This window comes from Rhinolophus ferrumequinum, chromosome 3 (genome assembly GCF_004115265.2).
Source record: "Rhinolophus ferrumequinum isolate MPI-CBG mRhiFer1 chromosome 3, mRhiFer1_v1.p, whole genome shotgun sequence".
Classification (NCBI taxonomy): domain Eukaryota; kingdom Metazoa; phylum Chordata; class Mammalia; order Chiroptera; family Rhinolophidae; genus Rhinolophus; species Rhinolophus ferrumequinum.
This window is the reverse complement of record NC_046286.1, coordinates 23,566,780-23,590,491: the sequence shown is the minus strand read 5'-3', so window position 1 is coordinate 23,590,491 and position 23,712 is coordinate 23,566,780. Positions and strand designations below refer to the sequence as shown.

At 36.3% G+C, this 23,712-nt stretch overlaps 1 protein-coding gene across 21 annotated transcripts in view; it reads left to right on the top strand.

The window, feature by feature from the left end:
• The window catches only part of DST (dystonin), a 429,322-nt gene that overhangs the window by 338,702 nt on the left and 66,908 nt on the right, over positions 1–23,712 (top strand). For 19 of the 21 annotated variants that reach the window (XM_033103131.1, XM_033103108.1, XM_033103110.1 and 16 more), the window contains 7 exons: positions 14,471–14,632; positions 16,144–16,314; positions 18,654–18,820; positions 20,124–20,283; positions 20,488–20,814; positions 21,344–21,428; positions 22,635–22,876. In XM_033103131.1, coding sequence (XP_032959022.1) covers positions 14,471–14,632; positions 16,144–16,314; positions 18,654–18,820; positions 20,124–20,283; positions 20,488–20,814; positions 21,344–21,428; positions 22,635–22,876 — 1,314 coding nt within the window. The remainder of the gene's footprint in view (positions 1–14,470; positions 14,633–16,143; positions 16,315–18,653; positions 18,821–20,123; positions 20,284–20,487; positions 20,815–21,343; positions 21,429–22,634; positions 22,877–23,712) is intronic. The other 2 variants (XM_033103128.1, XM_033103121.1) reach the window with 1 other exon arrangement.

The following is a 23,712-nucleotide window of genomic DNA, read 5'->3' as shown; positions in this document are numbered from 1 at the left end:
ATTCTATAGTTGAAAAACAACATTCTGCTAATAAGACTGGATTTGCTGCTTCTAAGAATGGGGGGAGAGCATGAGGGGTGAGTCTGCCTCAGACAGAAAATGTTGGAATTTTCTGTAGAGCTCTGACAAAACTTGAAAGCTGAAATGACAGTAACCAGGTAGCCTGTTTACTAATGAGATTTAAGCATGTTCAGTGCCTTTGTGAAACATCATCATTGCTCTAGGTTTTCTGTGAATTTGTGTAGTAAAAAAGTTTCCTCATTTCTCTTCACTATTTCAACTACTTGTAAGAAAATGGGCGAAAGTAATGGCGCTGCTGCATGAGTACAGTGAAAAATGTGGCTTTCCATATGGAGAATTCTTTTGAAAGGAAGAAAAGGCAAGAGATACATAGGAGCCGTCCTCTCATTATTGCATTGAAAGTGTTTTGCAAACTGAAAAGCACTAACTAAGCATCATTACCATTAATAGTTACAGAGATTGTTTTATTTGATTGTGAAGAAAAATAAATCACTTAGCCTGCTGTGTTTGTCTGTTTTCTGATTCCTTTGGAGGGAGTTGATTGATTTTAATGACATTCAGTAATAAAGAATATCAATGCATACCATCAGTGTCTTGAGACCCAGTGACATTTTAAGAAAGGAAAAACTATTAAAATTGTAATAATATACACCAATAACAAAAGATGAATACAAGTCACGTTTGACTTCTGCAATTACGAGAGGTGCACACAGTGGTTACCATCAGTGTCCAGACACTTCTAATTACGGTGAACTACTGCTTGAGCAACATTGACCAAAGTGTCCACTGGTATACATTTTTTGGCACCCCGGTATATTCCAGTGCCTAGGTAAAAAAAAAAGAACAAGAATATTATTATGGTAAATAAACATGGTAACTTACACAATCACTAGTTCTGTTTATTTGTGTGTGTGTGTGCTCTAAAAAAGCAGCCATTACAACAATTAACATTTATTGTGGGCTTATTATGTGTCCGGCATTCTTCTAAATTTTCTGTTTTTAATCCTGTTAACATTCATGAGAGGCGGATGCTATTATTATCCCCATTTTGCTGTAAGGAAGCTGATACCCAGGGAGATTAAGTGACTTGCCCAAGGTCACACAGGTAGTAAATGTCAGAGCCTGGATGTTTTGGTGGAAATAATGCAGTGTTTTGTGTCACCTTTATTCATCGTGTTGCACATCTGATATTTTCTGTGGAAAATTTTCAAATCATATTTGCTGCAGCCTAATTTGGGTGGCCTGAGTGACAGCCATTGTTCACTTTAATCCAAAACGCCAGGAACACCTGCTTAGGGAAAATGGTCTATTAAACTGGCTGCTATGAGAAACATGAGATAAAAGTGTGTAAAATTGTCTCAGAAATGGATATGTAGATGCTGTGATGATGACAGGGATGGTTACCATGATTGTCTACTACTGAGGATGAACCAAACATTTCATTGTCTTAGTGATTATATCTTAAGTGGTAAATTAGTTTACAATTCAGATCTTAATTTGGTTTTTGTTGGGCATTATGCTTTTGTTGGACATTACGCTTTTGTTGAACATTAGTTTTAACATAATATTTTAGAAAGTTTTTAATTCTTAAGTGGAATAATTTATATTGAGTGAAAAACCAATTGTTTGATTAAAAAATAGCGAATAATTATTCTAATTTCTAAAAATCAAACAGAAAAGCATTGAAGTGCTGGATTTCGAACGTATTTTTATTATAGACTTTGAAGCATAATCCAGTTTGACATTACTTTTTCTGGTAGATTTAGTTTAACCTAATGTCACAGATAAAATTATAACAATTTTTCATAATATAAAATAAGCTGCCTTTAGAGTAGGACTAAAACTTAATGATAGTTATTACCCAGTTACTTAGTAGGGGGTGCTTTATAATCACTGAGACCGTAATGGATTATTTAAAATGGGTAAGACAGACTTCTCTGCTTCCATTTTTCCCCCTAAAACTTAACCTAAGAAATAATAGTTAATATCCTTGAAAGTACAAAATTCATTCACATTTAATATACCCAAACATAATGATTAAAAACAAATGCTATTCTGAACCAAATGTACTAACTCATTTTCAGTGAAAACTATTCCAAGTGTTTGTGTTTGAAAATAGATGGTATTACCTTCTGTGTTAGCTTAACGTTTTTAAACTATTTCGATTGTTTTGGTTTTGTTTATCATACATTTTTCTACTTCTAAATATTAGTCATTGGACTAAAATGTCTGAACAGTGAGCTGTTTTCCATTACTGCTGATAACTCTCAGTACCATTTTCTACTTATAGTTCTCTATTATTACATTAAATTCTATGCGTGCTGTCATAAATTCCAAGGCAGAAAGTAAAATAATGTACCTTTGGTGTTCCCCCATTCCTACCTCCTGTTGGAGACTCCTAGCTCAACATTATCTTCAAATCTAAACTACATTATTAAATAATAATGTTTCCACATTTTAATATATCAAAGACATATGTAACCAACCGTTTATAAGGAACATGTCCTGGCAATTCCCATGATGTCATCAACAGCCAATCAGATTTTCTGGTCCTCATGAAGTAATCATTGTCACCATATTGATTTGATTTAATTTCAGTGAAGATCAAAGAAACTTGATGTTTTAACAAACATGTACAGTTACATTTTATAGTACATATAGCTGAATATATATCCCTTCCCACCTCTATCTAGGCCATGGTAAAAAATCTTACAACTCTCTTACTGTTTATTTCTGGCCACCCTATTGCTACCCCAATCACTAGTCATTTTCTTCCTACAAATGAACACCTCACCTCACTGGTATAAATCTCTCTGAACCGAAGATATTTTTTGTTTTCAAAATGAAAATAGCATTACATAAAGCAGAGAATTTTTAAGCCAAATTGAAGCCACAAAGACCAGAGAACACATGTCTAATTATACCATAATAAATTTTCTCTGGTCCAGGTCTTCACCAGGACTTCACATCTTTTAGCCCCAGCATCATTTAAATATTGGGTAAACTACAATGCCAGGTATCTTGAGGCTAGTGACACCAGGCCGTTTGAGCACTATTCGTAAATAGTATTGCTGAAATAATTACTTTGCAAATATCTTACTAAGATGTTTATTAAATGATCCTAAAACAACCTCTGTGATGTCATCATAGTTTTAAAGATAAAATTAAACTGTCCAAAAAATGCTTTAATAGCGGTTTTTAAGTGTGCCCATATTATTATATAGAGGTCGATGATGAATTGTTCTTCATTTTTGTTGAGAATGGGGACATTAAATAAAGCTGTTGCCGAAGTGGCTTTTGTTAGGGAAGAAATTCTTTCTTGCCTGGATTTTTGTTAATGAGAGTACATTAGCAAGGAAGTTGGGTGATACCTTCCTCCGGTATTTTTCAAGGTGAAAATATTTTCACTACAGAAATTATAACTTTGATGCATGGGCTTTATAGGAGGGTCACATTAGTTAATCAGCTACGTCAAAGTGGCGTCTAAGATTTTAGGAAAAAAGAATATCACATTGATGGGCAAAGAGAAGCTCTACCAAGCTACTAAGAGTTTGAGTTGATCGGCTGTATAGTATTAGTAATACCTCATATTGTCACCCGCACAGATGAAGCATAACAGTTGGGTGCACTCTTTCCTACGTCACACACGTAATATACCATACTGCTCTGAAAGGGCTATCAAAAGGGAAGTTGGCAGAGTGGTTTCTCTTTCCGCTTTTGTTGCTAAGTAATGCTGTGACTCTTTATGATATGTAACGTCTCTTGCTTTAAGATTGAGGAATGAAAGTAGGTTTATCTGAGGGCAGTTCCAGCCAGAGATTTTTATACCTGGATTTAAAAAAAAATTTTTTTGTTTTTGTTTTATTGTTAACGGGATAATCCTGTATTAACCATTTTAAAGTGAGCCCCCCAAAAGCACCAAACTCTAGCACATCCCTTAGATAAAGGAATACCGACATAATTTTTTTTAATGTGGAAAGTTGCTTAAAGATGTGGATGTGTATGTGTAGCTTAGACAGAGAATTTGCTTTGTTACGAAATTATATGTTGGTTTTCTGATAAAAAAATTTGACTGATAGATATTTTTAAAATGTTTACCTAGGTCTCTACTCATTCATTAAATAATAGCCGAGGATAGGTAGATGTTATGATTATAAATTAAGTGAAAAGCTTTCGAAGATGTTCCAAGAACCAAGATACTTCTAGAAAATGTCTGTACTCACATCCAGTTCCTCACCTACCTTTGTCTTAATTTCAAAATTACTTTATTTCTTTTGTCAGTGTTTTAATATGAAGATTGTTTTCATATTTTATTTGATTTCAGTTTTTGTTTCTCTGAAGGAAACTGAATGGAAGAATCATTAACAGGTGTATTGGTTTGCTTGCTGGATAGCTTTTTTTTTTTACATCAACTTTTAGAAGTTATATATATATTTCAATTAATAATATTTACCCATAGAATCATTTTCGGTTACATAGGATATTTTTGATCCATTGTCACCTGAACACCATATTAAAGGGTGGGGGGGACAACATAGTTTTAGTATTGTAGTAATTTACTGGAAGAATAACAATGCTTATTAAAGATATTTCCTATCAAGATCAGATAATGAACCTATTAAGTGTTTCTGAATTTGTTTGCTTTTGTGGTAAGGTCTGAATAGCCTGCTTTCTATTAAATATAAACTCTTTTCTACTGAAATAAATAGCTATTATGTATTAACCGGATGAATACCCCCTTTAGTCATTTATGTGAAGAAGTTTATTAGTTTGAAAACTAAAAATATAGGATGCTTTCAGTTTTCATTAGGTAATGGCCTGTTTTAGAAAAAATAATAGAAATTGTTGCTCCTAAGGCCTATTTTTGTACTCACAGCAAAAACAAACAAACAAACAAAAAAACCACACCTCTTATTTGGCTTCTAATCCATATTTCAGGAGCTGTTGGGCCAGGAAGATACTTTTGTCCGTTTTCATCGATAATGTTGCATTTATTCATACAGACATTTCCCCACATATTACACATTGAATTTTATTAATATCTCCAACCTTTCAGCTCTAAAAAGTACATGTTTCTGTTAATAAAAGTAGCCTTTTAACTTTTCTATGAAGTGGATTGTTGCACTTAGTGGTAAGATTTTTCAAGAACTTCCCGTTTTAAAGATTTAATTTAGCTTTAGAAGTACAAAATGAAAAAGTGGTGCTATTTTGTTTATAATTCAATTAGCATCCATGCACTCTTCCAAAATCATCTGCCTTTAGTAGTTACTTTAGCTAGATTACATCTACTAGACTGTAAATCAATATTTTGAGAACATTTAACATTGTATGAAATAAGTATTGACAATTTTTCAGAAAAACTATGCTCATTTTATTCATTGCGTATTTCTCTCATGAAAATGTGAGAAAATGTGAGATCTAGATATCATGATTAATATTTAACACAGTTTAATATATCTTGATTTTTATTAACATTAGAGATGATAACATTTAAAGTTGCTGTATAAACCAAATTTGCGAGGAAAAGGTAAACCAGCCCAGTTCTGCCCCAAATATGAGAGTTGTTTTATGTTATCTAGTTACGCCTTTGGAATATGATTACAAGTAATAAGATATATGTCATAAATGCCAATATAATAGTACAAATTTTAAGTTGAATTAGAATGCATTAGGATCATCATTTATAGAATTAATTGAAATCAGTTTAATAAAAAAGGAATTCAGTTATTAAATACATGGCATCTACTTAAACATAAGTGGACTGGAGGATAAGCAAAATGAAAAGTACTGGAATCTTCAATTATTATATGCTTAATTATTCCACCAGCGAAAACGATAACCTTTAAGTGACTAAGACAGTACATTCTTTAACACAATTATTGAGCACATACTATCAAATGAGTAGTGTTAGGACACTTCCAGGCCACCAAATACATCCACACACACTGCATTCCTATAAGCACTTCTTCCATAGCACTGTCACACTTAATATATTAATATGTTAATTATTTACAGATGTTATGTTAATATATTAATATGTTAATACAATATATTAATATGTTAATTATATACTGATACTCATATATTTTACTTTTTGGAAATATTATGTACATTATCAAGCATACACAAAATAGAACTTTAAATAGAAGTACTAAAATTTTATTCCCCAACTCCTATGATTGTCTTGCATACACCTGAAGTAATACACTTCGGTGGAAATCAGTGACCCCGGCTATATGCTCCTAGAGAGAGGTTCTTAGTCATCTTTGTTTCTTCAGTGCCTAAGTCATAGGCAGTGCTCAGTAAAAATTTGCTGAATGAGTGAGCAAAGGGACACAGGAAAATATGAATCCACAACACACCTTTGGACATGCTAGTTCATCGTCCAGTTGCTTAATCCAATATAAGTACCAAATTCTACTTAAAGAAAGGGGATTAGAAGAAATTTACCCACTGTATTTTATTATCACTCTTTAAAAACTAAGAACAATTTTGCAATTCTTGCAAAACAAACAAACAAACACAAAAGAACGCCTTATAATTGTTTCCAGAATGATGAAAGGAAGGAGAGAAGAGGAGGAAGAAAGAATTAAAGAACTGGAAAAGATTTTTAAGGTGTTTTGGGGTTCTGAAATGCTCTAAACTGTAATTCATCTTCCATTTAATGTTTTTATGCTATATTTCAAGCATTTAGAATAATTTTTAGGAATACACAAACCACAAACTTAGATGCAAACTTAGAAGTGAAGAGATGAAGAACATAGTGGCTAAAATTCTCAGTATCCATTAAATAGAGTAGGTGTATATTTTTCTGTAGCACTCTAAACTGTATCATGCCCTTTTTCTCATCTGTATTCTCCATTGCATTATAAGTGGTATCAGGACAGTGGCACTTCATCTCTATGTCCCAGTGTTTTGCCAGTGCTTACCAATATGCCAGTATTTACCATTTCTAAAGCATGGTTTGACAGATAGAGAGCAGTATTTGATGAATGGTTGAGTGTAGGAATGAATTATCTTTGTATTAGGATCATCATTTATAGAATTAATCAAAATCAGTTTAATAAAATCGGAAATCAGTTCTTAAATAAACGGCGCATATACTTAAACATAATCAACTAGATGACATTTTCAAAAATGTACTATCCACCTCAAATGTGAGGTTACATGTTGCTCTTCTTAGCTTTATGTAAGGTTAGAATAATATTGTGCTAATGATTCAGAGTTCGACTCTAAGGACTGAATTAGGACTATTCTTATGAAAAGTTCTGTGAGGATCTCAGAATGTTTAGAGAAAGGCACTCTTTCACATTTTATGGAAACTTTATTTTTAATATTGCCATGAACAAGTAGCTTCCAGGTTTACATGTCCGGATAGTGGCAGTTGGGAGTAAAACCCTTAGTCTCTACTAATTCTTGGCCTGGTGCCCAATCCACTGTTTAAACATTGTAACATGTGTGCATGTTTTTCTTTTTCTTATTATCAGCCCCTCAGAACAGCCTGTGTGCTTAACCACCACAGAATCAAGTGCTTGTTGAAATATTTTACTTCTTGTCTGTGAAAAATGGGCATTGATACTGTGATGTTGATGGGTATTTTATATAGTTTTTCTTTATAGTTGTTTTTATATATATATATAATGTATTATATATAATATACATATAATATATATACTGTATATATATATAGTGTGTGTGTGTGTGTGTGTGTGTATATATATATATATATCCCCCCAACTTCATGACCACATACTGAGTTGTACCTAATAATTGTTGAATGAATATGGTACTTATTACTTATAGAGTTCTGGTTATGGATAGGTTGTTTTTGTTTTTTTAAGATTCAATTTTTAGGTTTATAAAAATACTTTTGAAATAATGTTTCCTCTTCAAGGTACAAAAGTCCTCTCCCATATCTTTTCTGTAAAAGTGTCAGAGAAAGCATAAGGTTGTTTTTGCTAGAACTGCCTTCTTCCAGCACGGTTTTATTTATGTTCAGATGATGATTTTGTGCGATTCAGAAAAGACAATATGCCCTCACTCATAACTCTGCTGCTTTGGCGGTGTTGCTTATTTTGTAAAATAAAGGCTGGGTAGATTTTCTTCTATTTAAATAAAACTATTAATTTTCCCCCAAAAGGCTAAGGCTTGGCTTGCTGAATTGAGTTTCGAACAGTGTTTTTAAAGAGTGTTTGTTCAGTAGATAAAAATCTGTGCATGTGATTTTGTTTATGAAATATCTGGAGTCACTTACCGCCCTTGATCATTGCCGGGGCCTTGCATTAACCTCAGGAGGACTGCCTGGTTATTAGTAACTACTAATATTCATGTCAGCAGTGCTCAGGGCTGCCTGCCATAGGAATAATTTACTCTGGAGAACAGATAGACTTGAACTTGGGCTTTAAAAAAGTGACAGAACACTCGACTTCAAAGTGAGTCTCACTTCGCAGGGCAGATACTAACTACTTAAACAGTCTGCAGTTGCAACGCAGGAGAGCGGTTTTCACTGAGGGACAGGAACCTGGGTAGCTACTTTTCTCCCCATTTAATATTCAAATGAGCACGATCGCCGGACGTTCACAGAATGATTTCTTCGCGGAGCTCCTGGTGTCACGTTCTGCCTCTGCAAGCCTTTCCTGTCCCTTCCTATTTTGAACTCGGTGGTGAGCTTTCCGTGATCTCTGAACCCAAGCTGCCCCTCTCCCCAGTGGGTCTGATTTGCGCTGATGTCACCACCAAGCTGTTGCACTGCAGCCTCTCGGCCTCAAGGTACCTCCCCCTGAAACAGCTCGCCGGCTCTGAGCAGAGGCAAGGAGTCAAAAGAAAAGATGACTGCGAAGTTAAGTCACCGGAGGGCGTAGCAGCGAAGTGATAGCTGCGCGTCCGGAGCGCTCCGCGGGCGAAGGGACGGAGCAGATGTTGCCTAAAGAGAGAGGGCATTGCTGGAAGCGCCCTGCCTGGGACTGTACTGCTTGGAGGAGCTGGGGACAGCGCAGGAGGTCCCTGCCGGAGTTCCTTTTCTGCTTCCTCCACCGCCACCTCTGCCTCTCTCCAGCTGTAGCTAAAATGAAAACCAAACTGCGGCCACAGTTGGTCAATTTCAAAGGATTAAATAGTCTTGGTTTTCAGCTGAATGTGAATGACGCTGCCTGTGCCTTAAAGGAAACTCGGAGCTCTTCTTTGCTGCAATTGCCTCAGGTGGAATAAGCCTTAAGGAAGATCAGATAAGACTCTTTGGGAAATCGCTATTTTTTTTCCTTTTTTTTTTTTTTTTTTTTAAAGGAGAGTTTATAGAATACCATGCTTTCTGTTTACTTTAAACAGTTGCTGGATTGTACTGGCCTGGCTGTTCAAAAGTTGAATTTTTTTTTCCTTTGGGTAGTTCTGACTAGCTTCAGAGAAGCTTAATATGGGAAGAAAAACTGCCTTTTGAATCAAGATTATTTATAGCTACTCCCCAAAAAAAGTCAAAGAAAATTTTAACTTTCTTACAGCCTTAGACTTATTTTTCTCTGAAGATTTGTTCTGTGCCTTGATCTGAACAATACATGGTCCCGGTGTTTGTCTTTTAAGTTTCTAAAGCATGGTTTATTTATAAAGGAGATGAAGTTTTGCAAGCCATCTTTAAGTGGATTACAGTTAACCAGAGCTCTGCCTAAATTAACATTCAGCCTGTTAAAATGCTTGCTCATTTGGAAATTTTAACCTGGAAATCTCAGATGCAAAATTAGACTAAAAAGGGAAATGGACTGACAATGGAATGTTCTTAGTGTTTGAGCCACTGTTAAGTGTGTGTGTTTGTTTTTTTCTTTTCTGTGTTTTGGAGTATGTGAAAGGGAACTTTGGGGGCTGGGGAATGAGATTTCTGTTCTGTGTTCTTGATGCACTTTATTTTTTAGAATCATTCTAAAGACTACCAGATAAACGGATAGTTGCATTTAGACTGATGCACTGATGATGACCTTAAAGACCTCATGTATTTACGACGTACATGTATTTGAGCATGTGTCTATGCTAAAGACACTTTATAGTTCTGTTCAGTAGTATGCTTTTTTGAAAGATGCTTTATCTTATTTCTTGTTCTTTGTGTCAAGAGCTGCAGTATTTGCTTTAACTTTCTACAAAATGGGGAAGCCACTCAGCAGACCAGACTGTTTGCGCCAGAATCCCCCATGTGTAGGGAAGGGTGAAGAGGAGGAGGACCTAAATATCGAAGACTGTTACGTTCCACAGCGGTCGATCTATGATACTGTTAGACTAAATGAACAGATAGACTCGGGTTCAAAAGGTAGCCTGTCTTCCAGGCATTTCACAGACCGGACCTTACCCTATAGTCACAGAACACTGGATGTTAGTTCTTTATGCTCCAACGGTGCCCTTGCATCTTCCAGTGTGTTTGAGCTGAAAGGTCGTGAAGCGAACAAACTAGATGAAAAGATGATCTTTGATGCGCTCAAACTAAATAGTGATATCATTCGAACCACAGGATTACCCAAAGCCAAATCTCACGCAGAAAAGAAAGAGCATAGACGGTCATGGCGAATGTTTGTCCCAGCCAATTTTATGGATTATGCAAACAAAAGTGAAAGCTCTTTTGTTGAACCTACTGATATGTCAGATGCTGTTACCAAGGCCAGCAAGTGCAGGTGGGGGACTAATTCTCTTACATCGGAGGAGGAGGACTCTGGTTTATGTAGCCCTCCAGCAGAGAGGGAAGAAAAACGGGGCATTTTAACTGGAGACCAGTCACGGATTAGAAGCTTGCCGTCTGCTGAAGATATTCATATAGCAGAACAATATAGACCATTTTTTTCTGTCAATTCCACTAGCGAACAGAAAATCCCATTGCTTTCTTGTAGAAGTGCCCACCCGGATGAAAACTCCAAAATGATTTTACCTGATGTCTCTGCCCTAGAAGAAACAAAACGTATACATGGTCAAAGGGAAATCCATGGTGAAGTTTGCTGTCTGCAGAATGATTTGCAAGAGAGCACTGTTAAGTATGACTCATTAATTATGCCAAGAGATAGAGAAAATGAGGATGTTTCTAATCCTGGAGAAGAAGGGAAAACATGTGGACCAGGAGAATTCCACGTCATAGCTCAAAGTAGGGAATTTATGGAAGATTTTCCTGAGGATTTAGATCTCTCTCATTCAGATCTGCGGGGACATGATGTAGATTGTGATAGCACAAGTTTAGTAGAAAACGTGACACTGTTGACACGACATGACTTGGAAGAATCCAACAGAGCATCTAAAGAGGAAGTGGAGGCTCCCTTTTCTGCCCAGGAGATGGAGATGATACATATTAAGTGCTCCCCGAAATTCATACCGGTAATAAAGAAAGCAGCTCCCAGAAAAACAAGGGCCCAGGCAGGAATATTGGACACAGTCTGTAATGGCTTTCAGTCAGTTCAGGTAACTAATGGAAATGGGAAACTCTGCAGTGCCAAAAGTTTCTGTTTCTGTTCAAAGTGGTCACTAGTGTCTTTCATAAGGGTCAAATCCAGTCTTTTACTTTGGGGGTTTGACTAGTACCCTGCAAGATACCAGGTATTGATGCATTGATCATTATAACCAATTAATTAGGGACCGTTTTTGAGGAGAATGATTATTCCCAGCTGTTTATAGAGTCCTGTTATTGATTGTGCAGATGCTGGTTGTTTCCTTTCATTTAGAATGCCTCCACTGTGAATTTATGTTCACATTCGGCTTTTACACACATTGTGGTTTAAGACACTGCCATTTAAGGGCAGTTATACTGGATTTATTAAGCTTGAGAAGCTTAGTCATGAAGGTACAAACACAACATTATATTGTTGTGGTCTGTGAAGTACTCTACTCAAATTCAGGATGTTTTCAAATGTGCTGAAAATTTTCTCTCAAGTAGCTCTGCATATGGAAGTGCAGAAGTTATTGTGTTTTATTTTACAGTCATTATAGTTCCTAACTTTGTGTGATTATTTTTGTGAGTGGTAAATGAGGTAAGAAAGTAAAGGGTGCAGCCTTGTAATAAGTAGAGGTTGCTTGTCAAGCCTGTAATTTTTTTCTTCCCACTTAGATTGAAGTTCAGCTATTTTGGTACTTTTACAAAGCTCTTCTGGTAAACTTTGCCTTAGAGGTAATTTTATTTTATTTTGAGCTTTTCTGTGTTTGTGTGCTGATGGATTAGGCTAGGGGGAAAGTCTCTCTTGATAAATATTATGTTACACTGAGAGATAAGGAATTTGGACAATATCAGAAAAGTTCCTCTTTTCAGTCTGTGAAATAATTGCTCTAGTCAGCGACGCCCTTTCCTTGAGCGTGCATTAAATGGCATGGTGGTTTAAAAGGTTGGCAAAGTATTTTTTTTATGTAAATGATCTTTCAGTTTATTTGTAGGAAGTAATTAAACTCCCAGGAGTATGTAGATCCATCAGTAGTTATCTTTTTTAACACTTAGTATATTTTTTGTAGCACTTCAGAAAATTACCACAGACTCACCTAGACCTACTCTGATATATAACCCTAAAATTAATTTCTTTAAAATCAAGATCAGAGAGTAAAGGTAAGGTAGATTATTAGAATATTATGTTTGTTTTTTTTGTCCTGCAAATTATGTGAGAGCGAGAACAGAACTTTTCCCCAAATCCTTATATACCGGATAAGTTCTTGCAGTTAAGAATGTAGCAGCTCCCCCTCCACCATTTTTCGTAAGTAGTAAAACATATCCCCAACTATTAGTTCCTAAAAGTTGTAACTTAGAAAGTGATGTCGAAAATAAATAGAATCATAATACAACACCAAATTCTATTTTCATCACCTTGTTGCAACTTTCTATTGCCTTAGTAGGTAAATTACTGCCTTTTAAAAAATTGTGATAACTTATGTTTTTTTTCTTAGTGACTTGGGGGAATTCTCATAATTTCTTTGGTTAGGTGTAGTTGACTTTTTATATTTAGCAGTGTAACACAGAAACAACTAGCCAGTGTGGAAATAGTCTGTATGGATTTTCTATAGAAAAATTTTGGACTTTTATCTAGGAGGTGACTTTTAGAGGAAATGATCATTTATTTGTTTGCTATTCCTTAATTTACTCATTCTTACAATAACCCAGAAGTATGCTGCTCACTAAGCCTTGGGCCAGTGTCTGAGAGTTTGTCTCTTACAGCCTCTACATCTTTCAAAATTATTTTCCGTACTGTGTCTGTAATGTTTTAAAGTACTCTTTTGATATTTGCCTTTATTATGTTTTTATATATTCTGTTTTAACTGTTCATTCACTTGGACTATTGATATATTTATATAGTACCCTATAGTATAATGACTCAGAGGCTCACACCTTGTCTTATCTTAGTATCTAGCTGAAACTTTCCTTCCTTAGTTAATTTATTTTCTTCATGGCATCCTTCAAGCCTTGTATAAAAAACATTTGTATTATCTGTGAAAGAGTTGATCTGCCCCCAGTATTGTCTGTTGAGGGGTAGATGTCACTCACCCCATGATATAAATATAATTTTTCTATACTGATATTCATTTGGCAAATAATTATTGTGTATATGACAATGTTAGGTTCTATGGCAGGTCCACGGCATGGCACTACTTACTGTAAGGAAAATTTCTGCTTTCATGGAACTTGCATTTTACTCTAGCACATTAGATCTTTACAGGCAAGTGGGGACTATATGTTGGATGGGATGGAGAGTCGGGGTGAGAGAACTAGAAAGCTGCTAACAGTGCAGGCAGTGACCAGAGAGTAACCAGAGAACCAGAGTTGCCGTGCTGTGATCATCCAGGGAGTGACGTCTCCATGCCTCTTGCAAGCAAATCAGATTCTTGATAGACATTGAGGGGGCTAGATGTGTAGGGATCCAGGCGATTGCAGTGCCTGCCTATATCGTTTTTCTTTTCCATACATGCATTTTGGCCCCTCTGGCAAGCCATAGATTGGTATCTTGGCTCACCTCATCATCTTGTCAGTGATTCTTATTTCCAGTTTGAGTCTCAAACTTCATTGCTAACTAACAGCAGCCATCCTTAGAAGAGTATGTAAGAATTCTTGCACTAGGTAGCTGGGCTCATCTTGGGCCCATCTTACTATTTTGTTCCTTAGCATTTTTCATACATTTTTTTCCTAGAGTTAAACTGGAATGATAGGAAATTTCTAGTGCTATGATAATGAAGCAATAAAGAGAGGACAAATATACTGTTTTCTTGGCTTTATAGGTAAGCAGGTGAAATGTACTTAGATATTTTTCTTTAATATTCTTGAATGGTTTTGGTAATAAATGTTACGCATTTGTATTTAGTCTAATTTCTTACAATTATTAATAAGGCAATTACGATATATGAATAGGTAACAAAAATTATCTTTATTTCTAATAATTGATACTTAATAATTGAATAAATGTTTATATTTGATGGTTATTAGGTAATATAATTCGTATTATTATTGCTCCTCCAACTGCAGGTATTTCAAAAAGAGGAGATCGAGCCCTTGCAGGTAAAACAGCAAGACGTAAACTGGTTAGGTCAAGGCCTGATTCAGAGTGCTGCTAAAAACACCAGCACCCAGGGTTTGGAGCATGACCTGGATGATGTCAACACAAGGTGGAAGACTCTCAATAAGAAGGTAATTTTCTCCTGCCCATTCGTTGTCATTTCTATTGTTTATTATTCACTAGCATTTGTTGTGACCACTGATCATATTTTTGGTAGCCAGACTTCCCTAAACATGCCTACATTTTTATGTTGCTGTAAACTTGGACGGCCCAAACTCAGATGCCCACAGAGCTCAGTAGTGAGCATAAATGAAAGAAACCAGCTGGGTGAAATAGGGCCTCTCCTTGCCATTATCTCTACTTGGACGGAAACACAATAGTGCAGGTGTCATGGCCAGTGGCCCATGCCATCGTCCTGTGTTGAGAGAGCACACACACCTCTGAAAGTACAGTCGCTGCTTACGTCCCGTACATCAGTGCCTTATAGGAGTCTTACTGTTGCCAAAGAGAACACTTATGTTCAAAAGAACCTGGAAATCTCACTTTTTATATGAAATCTTCTAATTTTCAAACGTCAGCAACTAATTTCACACTGTATAATAGGCCGCACTGTGCAAGTGAAAATCAGCCCTGGACTTAGGATTTGCTACCCTCATTAAAGAGCATTGATTCCAAATATTATTTTACTTATCAGATGTAGATCCCACCTTTTAAAAAATATCCGTGAGGGAGAACATTGGAAAACAGTGCTCTGATGTCTTAAAGAGATAATGGTGACACACAATGGCAGATCTTCACATGACACAAATGATCAGAAAATCGTTCCTGGAGGCAGTGCTTATTAGGTGGTGGGGGTTATTGTTCTTGTACCGATTTTTGCTGCCTTGAAATCTGAATCATTGCCAAGTCTCAAACATACATTTATCATTGTTTAAAGTCTGATTTATATTGTAGTGTTCTTCAAATATTGTTGGACTGCAGTGTCAGGTGAAAATATATTCCCTAGTGCTTAAAATATCTTGCCAACTACTTTTTTAGTCCAAAAGGAAAAGATCTATGAGAAGGGCAATAGGATATATCTTTGTAGGCTGCAGGGACTCCATTTAGTAGAAGACAAAGCCCTTGGTCTGTTAAAAAAAGGACTCAGAGCTTGGAGCTGCAGAATTTAATGGGATACTTTATAATCATTTTGCCTAGCAAAACATAATTCTGCTTCTATTATATTACTTTTTTTTAATCTTAGTCTTTTTAAAAAATTTTTATCTTTATCCCTCATATTTATCAGTAGGAAATACAAATTAATTTCAGGGATAATGATAAAAATGACTAATGAATTGTTTCTAAAATACTAGAATCATTCATTGCTAATCATAAATGCATTGGATATGTCCCAAATCTCAAAGATTTTGTCATTTACACTGACTATTTGGGGTGGTAACCTTATCTTCTTGGCTTACTGCTGACGTATGACTCCTTTCTGCCCCCCTCCTGCCACTATCAATGCTTTGGGTAAATCTTGAATGAAAAGGAAAAGAAGATTTGTGACTAAATAGAAAGATTAAACATGAAAAGTGGTGGCCGGTGGGCAAATTTGTTATTTTATTAAGCAAGTAAGTAAGTTGGAACCACTGGAACCTTGCAGGTGGCCCAGCGAGCAGCCCAGCTGCAGGAGGCTCTGCTGCATTGTGGGAGGTTCCAGGACGCCTTGGAGTCCCTGCTCAGCTGGATGGTGGACACCGAAGAGCTTGTGGCCAATCAGAAACCACCATCAGCTGAGTTCAAAGTGGTAAAGGCCCAGATACAAGAGCAAAAGGTAATTCAGTGATGCTTTTGTATTGTGTTTCATGTTCCTCTTACTAAAATGAGAGTAAACATTTACCTTGTGACTCTATTTATATGGATAGGATATCCTAGTAACTGGTTATCGACATTATTCTGTTGGTCATTCAGCAGATACTTATGGAACATCTGCCATGAATCTGGCATCGCTCCAGGTGCTGGAGATACATCACTGAATAAAAAACATAAAAGTTCCTCACTGAGTTTTAAGGTTTAGTGGGAAGGGAATTATAGGGAGAGAGAAACAGTAAACAAAGTAAATAACTAAACTGTGATAAGTTAACAAGTAATGACTAAAGCAGGGATGGGAGGTAAAAATTAGGAAGTGATAGCAAGGATAGGGGACAGGAAGTGCTAGAGTGGAGGATGCGTGCGTGTGTGTGTGTACGCGTGCAATTTTAAATACTGTAGTCAAGGAAGACCTCACTCACTGAAAAGGTGACTTTCGACAGAAATATCATTGTTCCCTTACATATTAGGTTGATCCATACAAAACTGCCTTTTTTATAGATTCAATATGGGCAGTTTCTTTTGGTTCTACCTATACTAAAGAGGCAAATATTTTTTTGATTTGTATATGCTAAGGAATGTGCTGTTGTGTCTTTTGGCACTACTAATACAGGGCCAAATTGGGAAGATGCACTCGTCTTTCCAAGAGGGATGATAACTACTTGGGACCGCACATACAGTTTTTGTGCTCCTGAGGGTGCAGTCAGTTAGGAAGCATTAGTGATGTTTTCAGTATTAATTTTTCAGCCGTGACTTGGAAGGACATATGGAAGGGGCCTGCAACACAGCACATTGGTAAGGTGTCTCCTGTGCGAAACTAAAAAGAAAGAAATGGACTAAGAGGCTCAATTTAATTTGGGATTTACTAATATCTCTCTCAAAATTCTTTAAAGACTTTAGTAGATTGGGCAATTAACCTATTAGAAATAGAGTTAGAGTTAAGAATTAAAGAAACATCACAGGAAACACATTGCATTTGTGTGTTTTTTGAATAATATATATAATATGTAATAAAATAATATATAATATGTAGAATATAATAATAATCAAAATATAAGGTGTTATGTATAATAATATAACTGCTGCCATTCACAATTTAATTTAAACCTTTGTAATTCTCCCAGAGTTATTGACTATGCTTTTCTGAGGAAACCTATTTGCTGATTTTGCTTTCTTAATTGCCAGAGACTTTGCTATTAAAGTTTATCAAAAATAATCCACTTAATTAGTTTTCTTAAATGCCTCAACCACCTGTTGGACTTAGAGTTTTTTTTAATCATTCTAACCTGTGTCTAGAGAGTTTGTGTTTCTTCTCCTTTTTAAATATGTTCCTTACTTCCTGCTTCGGTGGTCTTAATCTCAAAATGCAAGTGAGCTAATACTCTTGTAGCTTGTTACTTCTGGGTAGCTGTCCATTTCTTTAATCCTTAACTATGAGTCAGCATCAAATGAAGGAGACAGTGAAGTAGTTAGTGTTTATCTACCTGTGCCTTTCTCATTCCGGTTAACAGTGCCTGTGCATAGCGCTTGCTCATGAAATACTTGTTTTGTTTAGAAAAGAGCAAGGTAATCCCGAGTTCTGGCCACTTGTATCAAATATTCAATTCTAGGCTTCTCGAAATGTTTGCTGAGAATTAAATTGATTTTTTTCCCTCTTGCTAAATCCTGAAATATTAGTCTTATTTCACCAGCATTGTGGATTTCTGACGTGTTCCACCCTCCGTTCCTCTTAGAAATTATATTTAAAGGCTCTCTTTCAGTTTTCATCCTCAGGAAGGTTTTAGGAGCTAGTCCCACCAGTAAAAAGAGCCAAGAAAGAGCCTCGAGTTTTAGCTTCAGTGGCTTGTGAACTTGGTCTGTGTCTCAACTTTCCTGTCTGTACTGGATTGTTTAACATCAAACAAGGTTTTGAATAGTGGGAGAGATCATTGTTGAATGTTTAGAACACTGCTATTTCATTACAATAAGGGGGATTTGACACGTTCAGTGTAGTGAAATTACCCTAAGCAGCACCTTCTACCCCATTATTTTATATTAAAAATTAATAATGATTTGGTGGCCTTATCAATATTTGTTTTATCTATTTTGGAAGCCCCTACCATAATGTCTGACACAATAGCAATAACTCATTAAGCAAAATGAGTTATTTTTAAAATCCTACTTCTCAGATCCTTTTCCTTCAGAATCCATACAAAATATGTATTTTGGTCTCATATCAAAAGGACTTACAATATAGTTTCCTTTATGTTGATACAATTATTCCTTTAACCGTTTGGGGGGTGGTATTTATTGTTTTGCCTCAAGCTTCTCCAAAGATTGTTGGATGACCGCAAATCTACTGTGGAGGTAATCAAACGTGAAGGAGAAAAAATTGCTGCCACAGCAGAACCTGCAGATAAAGTAAAGATTTTGAAACAACTGAGTCTCTTGGATAGTAGATGGGAGGCCTTGCTTAATAAAGCTGAAACAAGGTAACTTAAACACTACTTCCAATCTTTTGAAAGCTTAGCAATAGTTTTAATAGTAATATTTTATATTTTGGTAATACATACTTTTCTTGTTATTTTTCTATGTTTGTCATTTATGTGAACGTAGACAGCAGGGGCTGTGGTGCCTGCCTTTCTCCTCATTCCTCTAATGGTAGTCAGTGTCTTATAGTCACTGGATATATCCCAACTCTTTGTTTTAAGAAAAGCATTTCTCTCGGGGACAATTTATTCATATGTTTATTACATAGTCATTGCCCATCTACTATGTATCAGGCACAGAACTAGGCTTTGGGTTACAGGGATGAGCTGAACCTATCATCTGTACCATAGGGTACGCTTAGTAGATTTTATAGAATTGGAAAGTAATGACAAATGTGATGTTTCAAAGCAAAAGCACAGGGTTCTATAGGAGCATTTAATAGGAAGAACCTCGTCTAAGGGTAGAGAAGTGACAGATAAGCTATGTTTTAAAGGAGGAGTAGGAGTCAGCTAGGAAACGAGGCAGGTGCTGTCACGTATCTGAAGGCCAGGAAGCCTAGATTATGGCCCCACTGGGCTTTGGTGCTCAACGTTTCGTCATTACTTTTCTGCATTCTCTCTATTGGCACCCCACTGACCATTTTTGAGTAGGGGCTACATTGAAGTGTAGCCACATAAACTCGTTGGGTTGAAAATAGATGAACCACTGAACAGAATGAATATTTCCATAAATGTCTACCTCCTCTTGAGCTAAAATGGTGAAAAGAAGGATTTGACTAATCTTGAATTATGGAGTAGGATTAATTGTAGTTCAAGGACCATAAAGTAAAGTACTCCTAAGAAGACTAAAAGTTTCACATTGACCTTCACATGTGTCAGTAGGTTATTCTTTTTCGGTAATGCCCAAGGACATTGTGCACTGGCTGCCATGGGATATACCTCTCATTTAAAAAAAAAAAAATGCGTTCAATAAATGTTACCTTATTGTCATTATTACTGCTGCTGTTGTGTTATTACTGTTGTTATTATTATTATAACTATTATTATTCTAAGTATTATAACCAGATTACTTAAGACTTTCATAAGATTCAGCCACTTGAGGTAGGTCTGTTGTTCAATTTTAGTTTTATTTAATAGGAGAACTATATTAACCTGTTCTTTAAATGTGAGAGATTTTAATTTTAAGCTTAGATGTTTTCTACAGAAAAATGTTTAGACTAGAATGCAGGAGCATGAGTGAAGATTTCTGTTGACTATTTCATACATTCTTCATGCCTAAATGACCTTTATCTTGGCACATTTGTAGGAACCGTCAGTTGGAAGGTATCTCGGTGGTAGCACAGCAATTTCACGAAACCTTAGAACCACTGAATGAGTGGCTTACAACCATAGAAAAGAGGCTGGCGAATTGTGAGCCCATAGGAACCCAAGCGTCTAAACTTGAGGAACAAATTGCACAGCACAAAGTAAGATACCCATCACACATTAGTAAGATTCAGTTTTCCACTTCTTTCGTGGTTTCATGACATAAATTTGAGTTACGTATTATTGTTATGTTACGCATAATTGCACATTAAATCCATTTCAAATAGCATCCTTTTATTCTATTTATGTTTTCATTTTTATTTGTCCATTCTGTTTGTTTCTCTCTTTTTTTAAACTTCATTTAGGCCTTAGAAGATGACATCATCAATCACAATAAACATTTACACCAGGCTGTTAGCATTGGCCAGTCCTTAAAGATTTTGAGCTCCAGGGAGGATAAAGATATGGTGCAGAGTAAATTAGACTCCTCTCAAGTGTGGTACATTGAGATTCAAGAGAAAAGTCACAGCAGGTCTGAGCTCCTCCAGCAGGCCTTATGTAATGCTAAGATTTTTGGGGAAGATGAAGTTGAGCTGATGAATTGGCTGAATGAAGTACATGGCAAACTGAGCACACTCTCAGTCCAGGATTACAGCACTGAGGGGCTGTGGGAGCAGCAGTCTGAACTTCGGGTATTTTGATTTATTTTATTTTACTTTCGTTTCAGTTGTCATTATTTTCTGAATCTTCCTTATTTCCGTATTATTTTTATGTTCGTCATGATTTAGGTTCGTTATGAATTGCTATACTCAAAAAAGACTTGACCTGTGCATACAGATTACTTTTAAGGAAATTATTTAAAAAAAAAAAAGATTGGATTTATCCAACAGCTGGATTTCTCACTTTTCATTTGCTTTTTATGGTTGTATGCAAAGACCCATAATTAACCAGTACTCCAGTATCTCCACATCGCTCACTTTCATAGGCTCCCATGTGTTTTCTGAAAAGGAGAGTGCTGTGGTTATGGTAGAAGAACCTGGGACATGGGCCACAATGGGGGAAAGAGGAGGGTAAACAGGGAACAGTAATGGATATTTGAAAATGTGAGATGTTGACTCACATAGAGCTCTACAAAACCCAGTTAAAGTCCTCTGATGTTGACTAATGCTAACGCTTATTTAATTTCTTCCCCCCCACACAAAAATGGTACCTGCCTTTTAGGTTCTGCAAGAAGACATACTACTCAGAAAACAAAATGTAGATCAGGCATTGCTAAATGGCTTAGAACTACTTAAACAAACAACAGGTGAGATATCTTTCAAATTAAATAATCATGGAGTGAACATTTTGCATTGCTTTTAAAATATTTTAGGGATAGGGGAAAAACAAAAACTTCATAATTTTGAGGACCCTCCAAACCTTCATTCTGGAGAATGCTTTGAGGACCGATCGTGGAGGGATAGGGTGGGGATATGATCTGACTTTTTTCCGTATGATCTCAATTGAGTTCTTAATAGAAGTCGGGTGTATTACTCATAACACAAAGTGCTGTGTGGCACAGGATCTGGTCAGAGAGGCTCACAGCGCTGTTATATTAGTTTTCCACTTGTGGAAGGCATTCATTCTAGATGAGCACATAGGTTATAGATTTTTTTTTTTTTTTAATTTTAAGCTACATTGCATTCAGTGACACATACTGTGGCTATACCAAGGCTTCATGTCTTCATGCTTGAACTTCCTAAGAAAACAGATACAAAGTAACTTGTTTTAGTATTTCCTTTGGCCATAGGAAAGTTTCACTGAACTATATCCAGTTCAGCATGTGTATGTGATAGGGGCAAATACCATTTGTTATGGGTTGGAGGAATTCAATATAGTATTTAGGGCCTTGAACTAGAAGTGTGAAACCCAGGACACAATTTCTCTGTGTGTCTGAAAATGAGGTAGAAGAATAGTGCAAATGAGTGTACTTTTTTAATGCGCACACACACACGCACACACATGCATACACACATATGCCAGGCACTGTTCTAAACACTTTGCAAATATAAACTCATTGAGTTTTTATCACAGCCTTATGAAGTAGGTTCTATTCTTATCCTCATGTAATGATAAGTAATCAGCGCACAGAGAGGTTAAGTATCTTGTGCAAGTTAACAACGCGCAAAGTCAGTATTTTTAGACTACTAAAGTCAGTATTTGAACCCAGACAGTTTTTACCCGTCTGCTTGAGAGCTGAAAGCACCATACAGATAGATACAAAGGCGATGCTTTCCGCATAACTGAAGATACTATACTCCTTTCCAGTTTTCATATTTGCATTTTCAGACCTGTTTAGAGTTGCCAGAAATCCTGGGAAAGATTAACACCTAGAAAAGAGTTTCTCTTGAGTCAGAACTTCTTTAGAAAAATGTCTCCTCTTATTTTTTTAACCCCCAGAAACATCTCATCAGTGTACAATAATATCTGAAGAAACCCTTTCCTGAGATATAACATGCCTTTGAAATTTTAGGTGATGAAGTTTTAATAATTCAAGATAAATTGGAGGCCATTAAAGCAAGGTACAAAGACATTACTAAATTGAGCACGGATGTAGCCAAGACCCTGGAACAGGCCTTGCAGCTTGCGCGGCGGCTGCACTCCACACACGAGGAGCTCTGCACCTGGCTGGACAACGTGGAGGTGGAATTACTTTCATATGAAACCCAGGTTCTGAAGGGAGAAGCAGCGAGCCAAGCACACGTGCGACAAAAAGTACGCTCTGATTTATATACTTGTATCTGTTGGTTATCTTTTAGGGAGTCGTATGCACACAGGGATGAAATGATGTTTTTCTCGGTCATTACTAATATGCTGAAGGATGTCTTGGTGGGCAGGGACCTGACAGAAATTGGCAGCAGACCAACTGTTTAAACTTGTAGGAGCTCAGAGATGAAAACACTGTCTGATAATTTGTTTTCAGTGTCTTATGGTTGGGAGTACAGCTTATATTACACAAGAGATAGAATGATGAAAACAGAAAAAAATAAAGGAAAAGGATCATTGTTTTCAGAGATACACATCGTTTAGTTAGAATAACAATATTTTTATAAGACAGATGCATACCATGAGGTGGCTCTTTTAACTATACTGCAAATCTAGTGTTCTACCATGCTAATCATTCTTTTCAGAGATAGCAGCCTCTTTTTATCATCCCTGAAGTATGATCATATGTGAATGAAAGGGAGTCGGTAAGTCAGGCTTGCTGGGCTTTTAATGATTCAACCGGGATGATTTAAAAAGCTAATGTGTCCTCATTTTGAGGGTCACTTGGTTCTGGCTTGCACTTTATTCTTTATTTTACTTTTCGGGTACTTGATGACTTAGAGATTACCAGGCAGCAAAGAGTCATACATGTTAACTTGCTTAGTTTTGTTTCCCAATTTTTAAACATTTATATTAAATTTCAAAGATCAAATCTTGCCATGTTGACAAATGAATTGTTCTTAGGAATGTTTCAGCAAAATACCTTTAAATAACAAAGGTTTATAGAACTTAACTGAAACTAAGGGGGCCAATGTGTCGCATTATTAGCCTGCAAAGGACTTTAG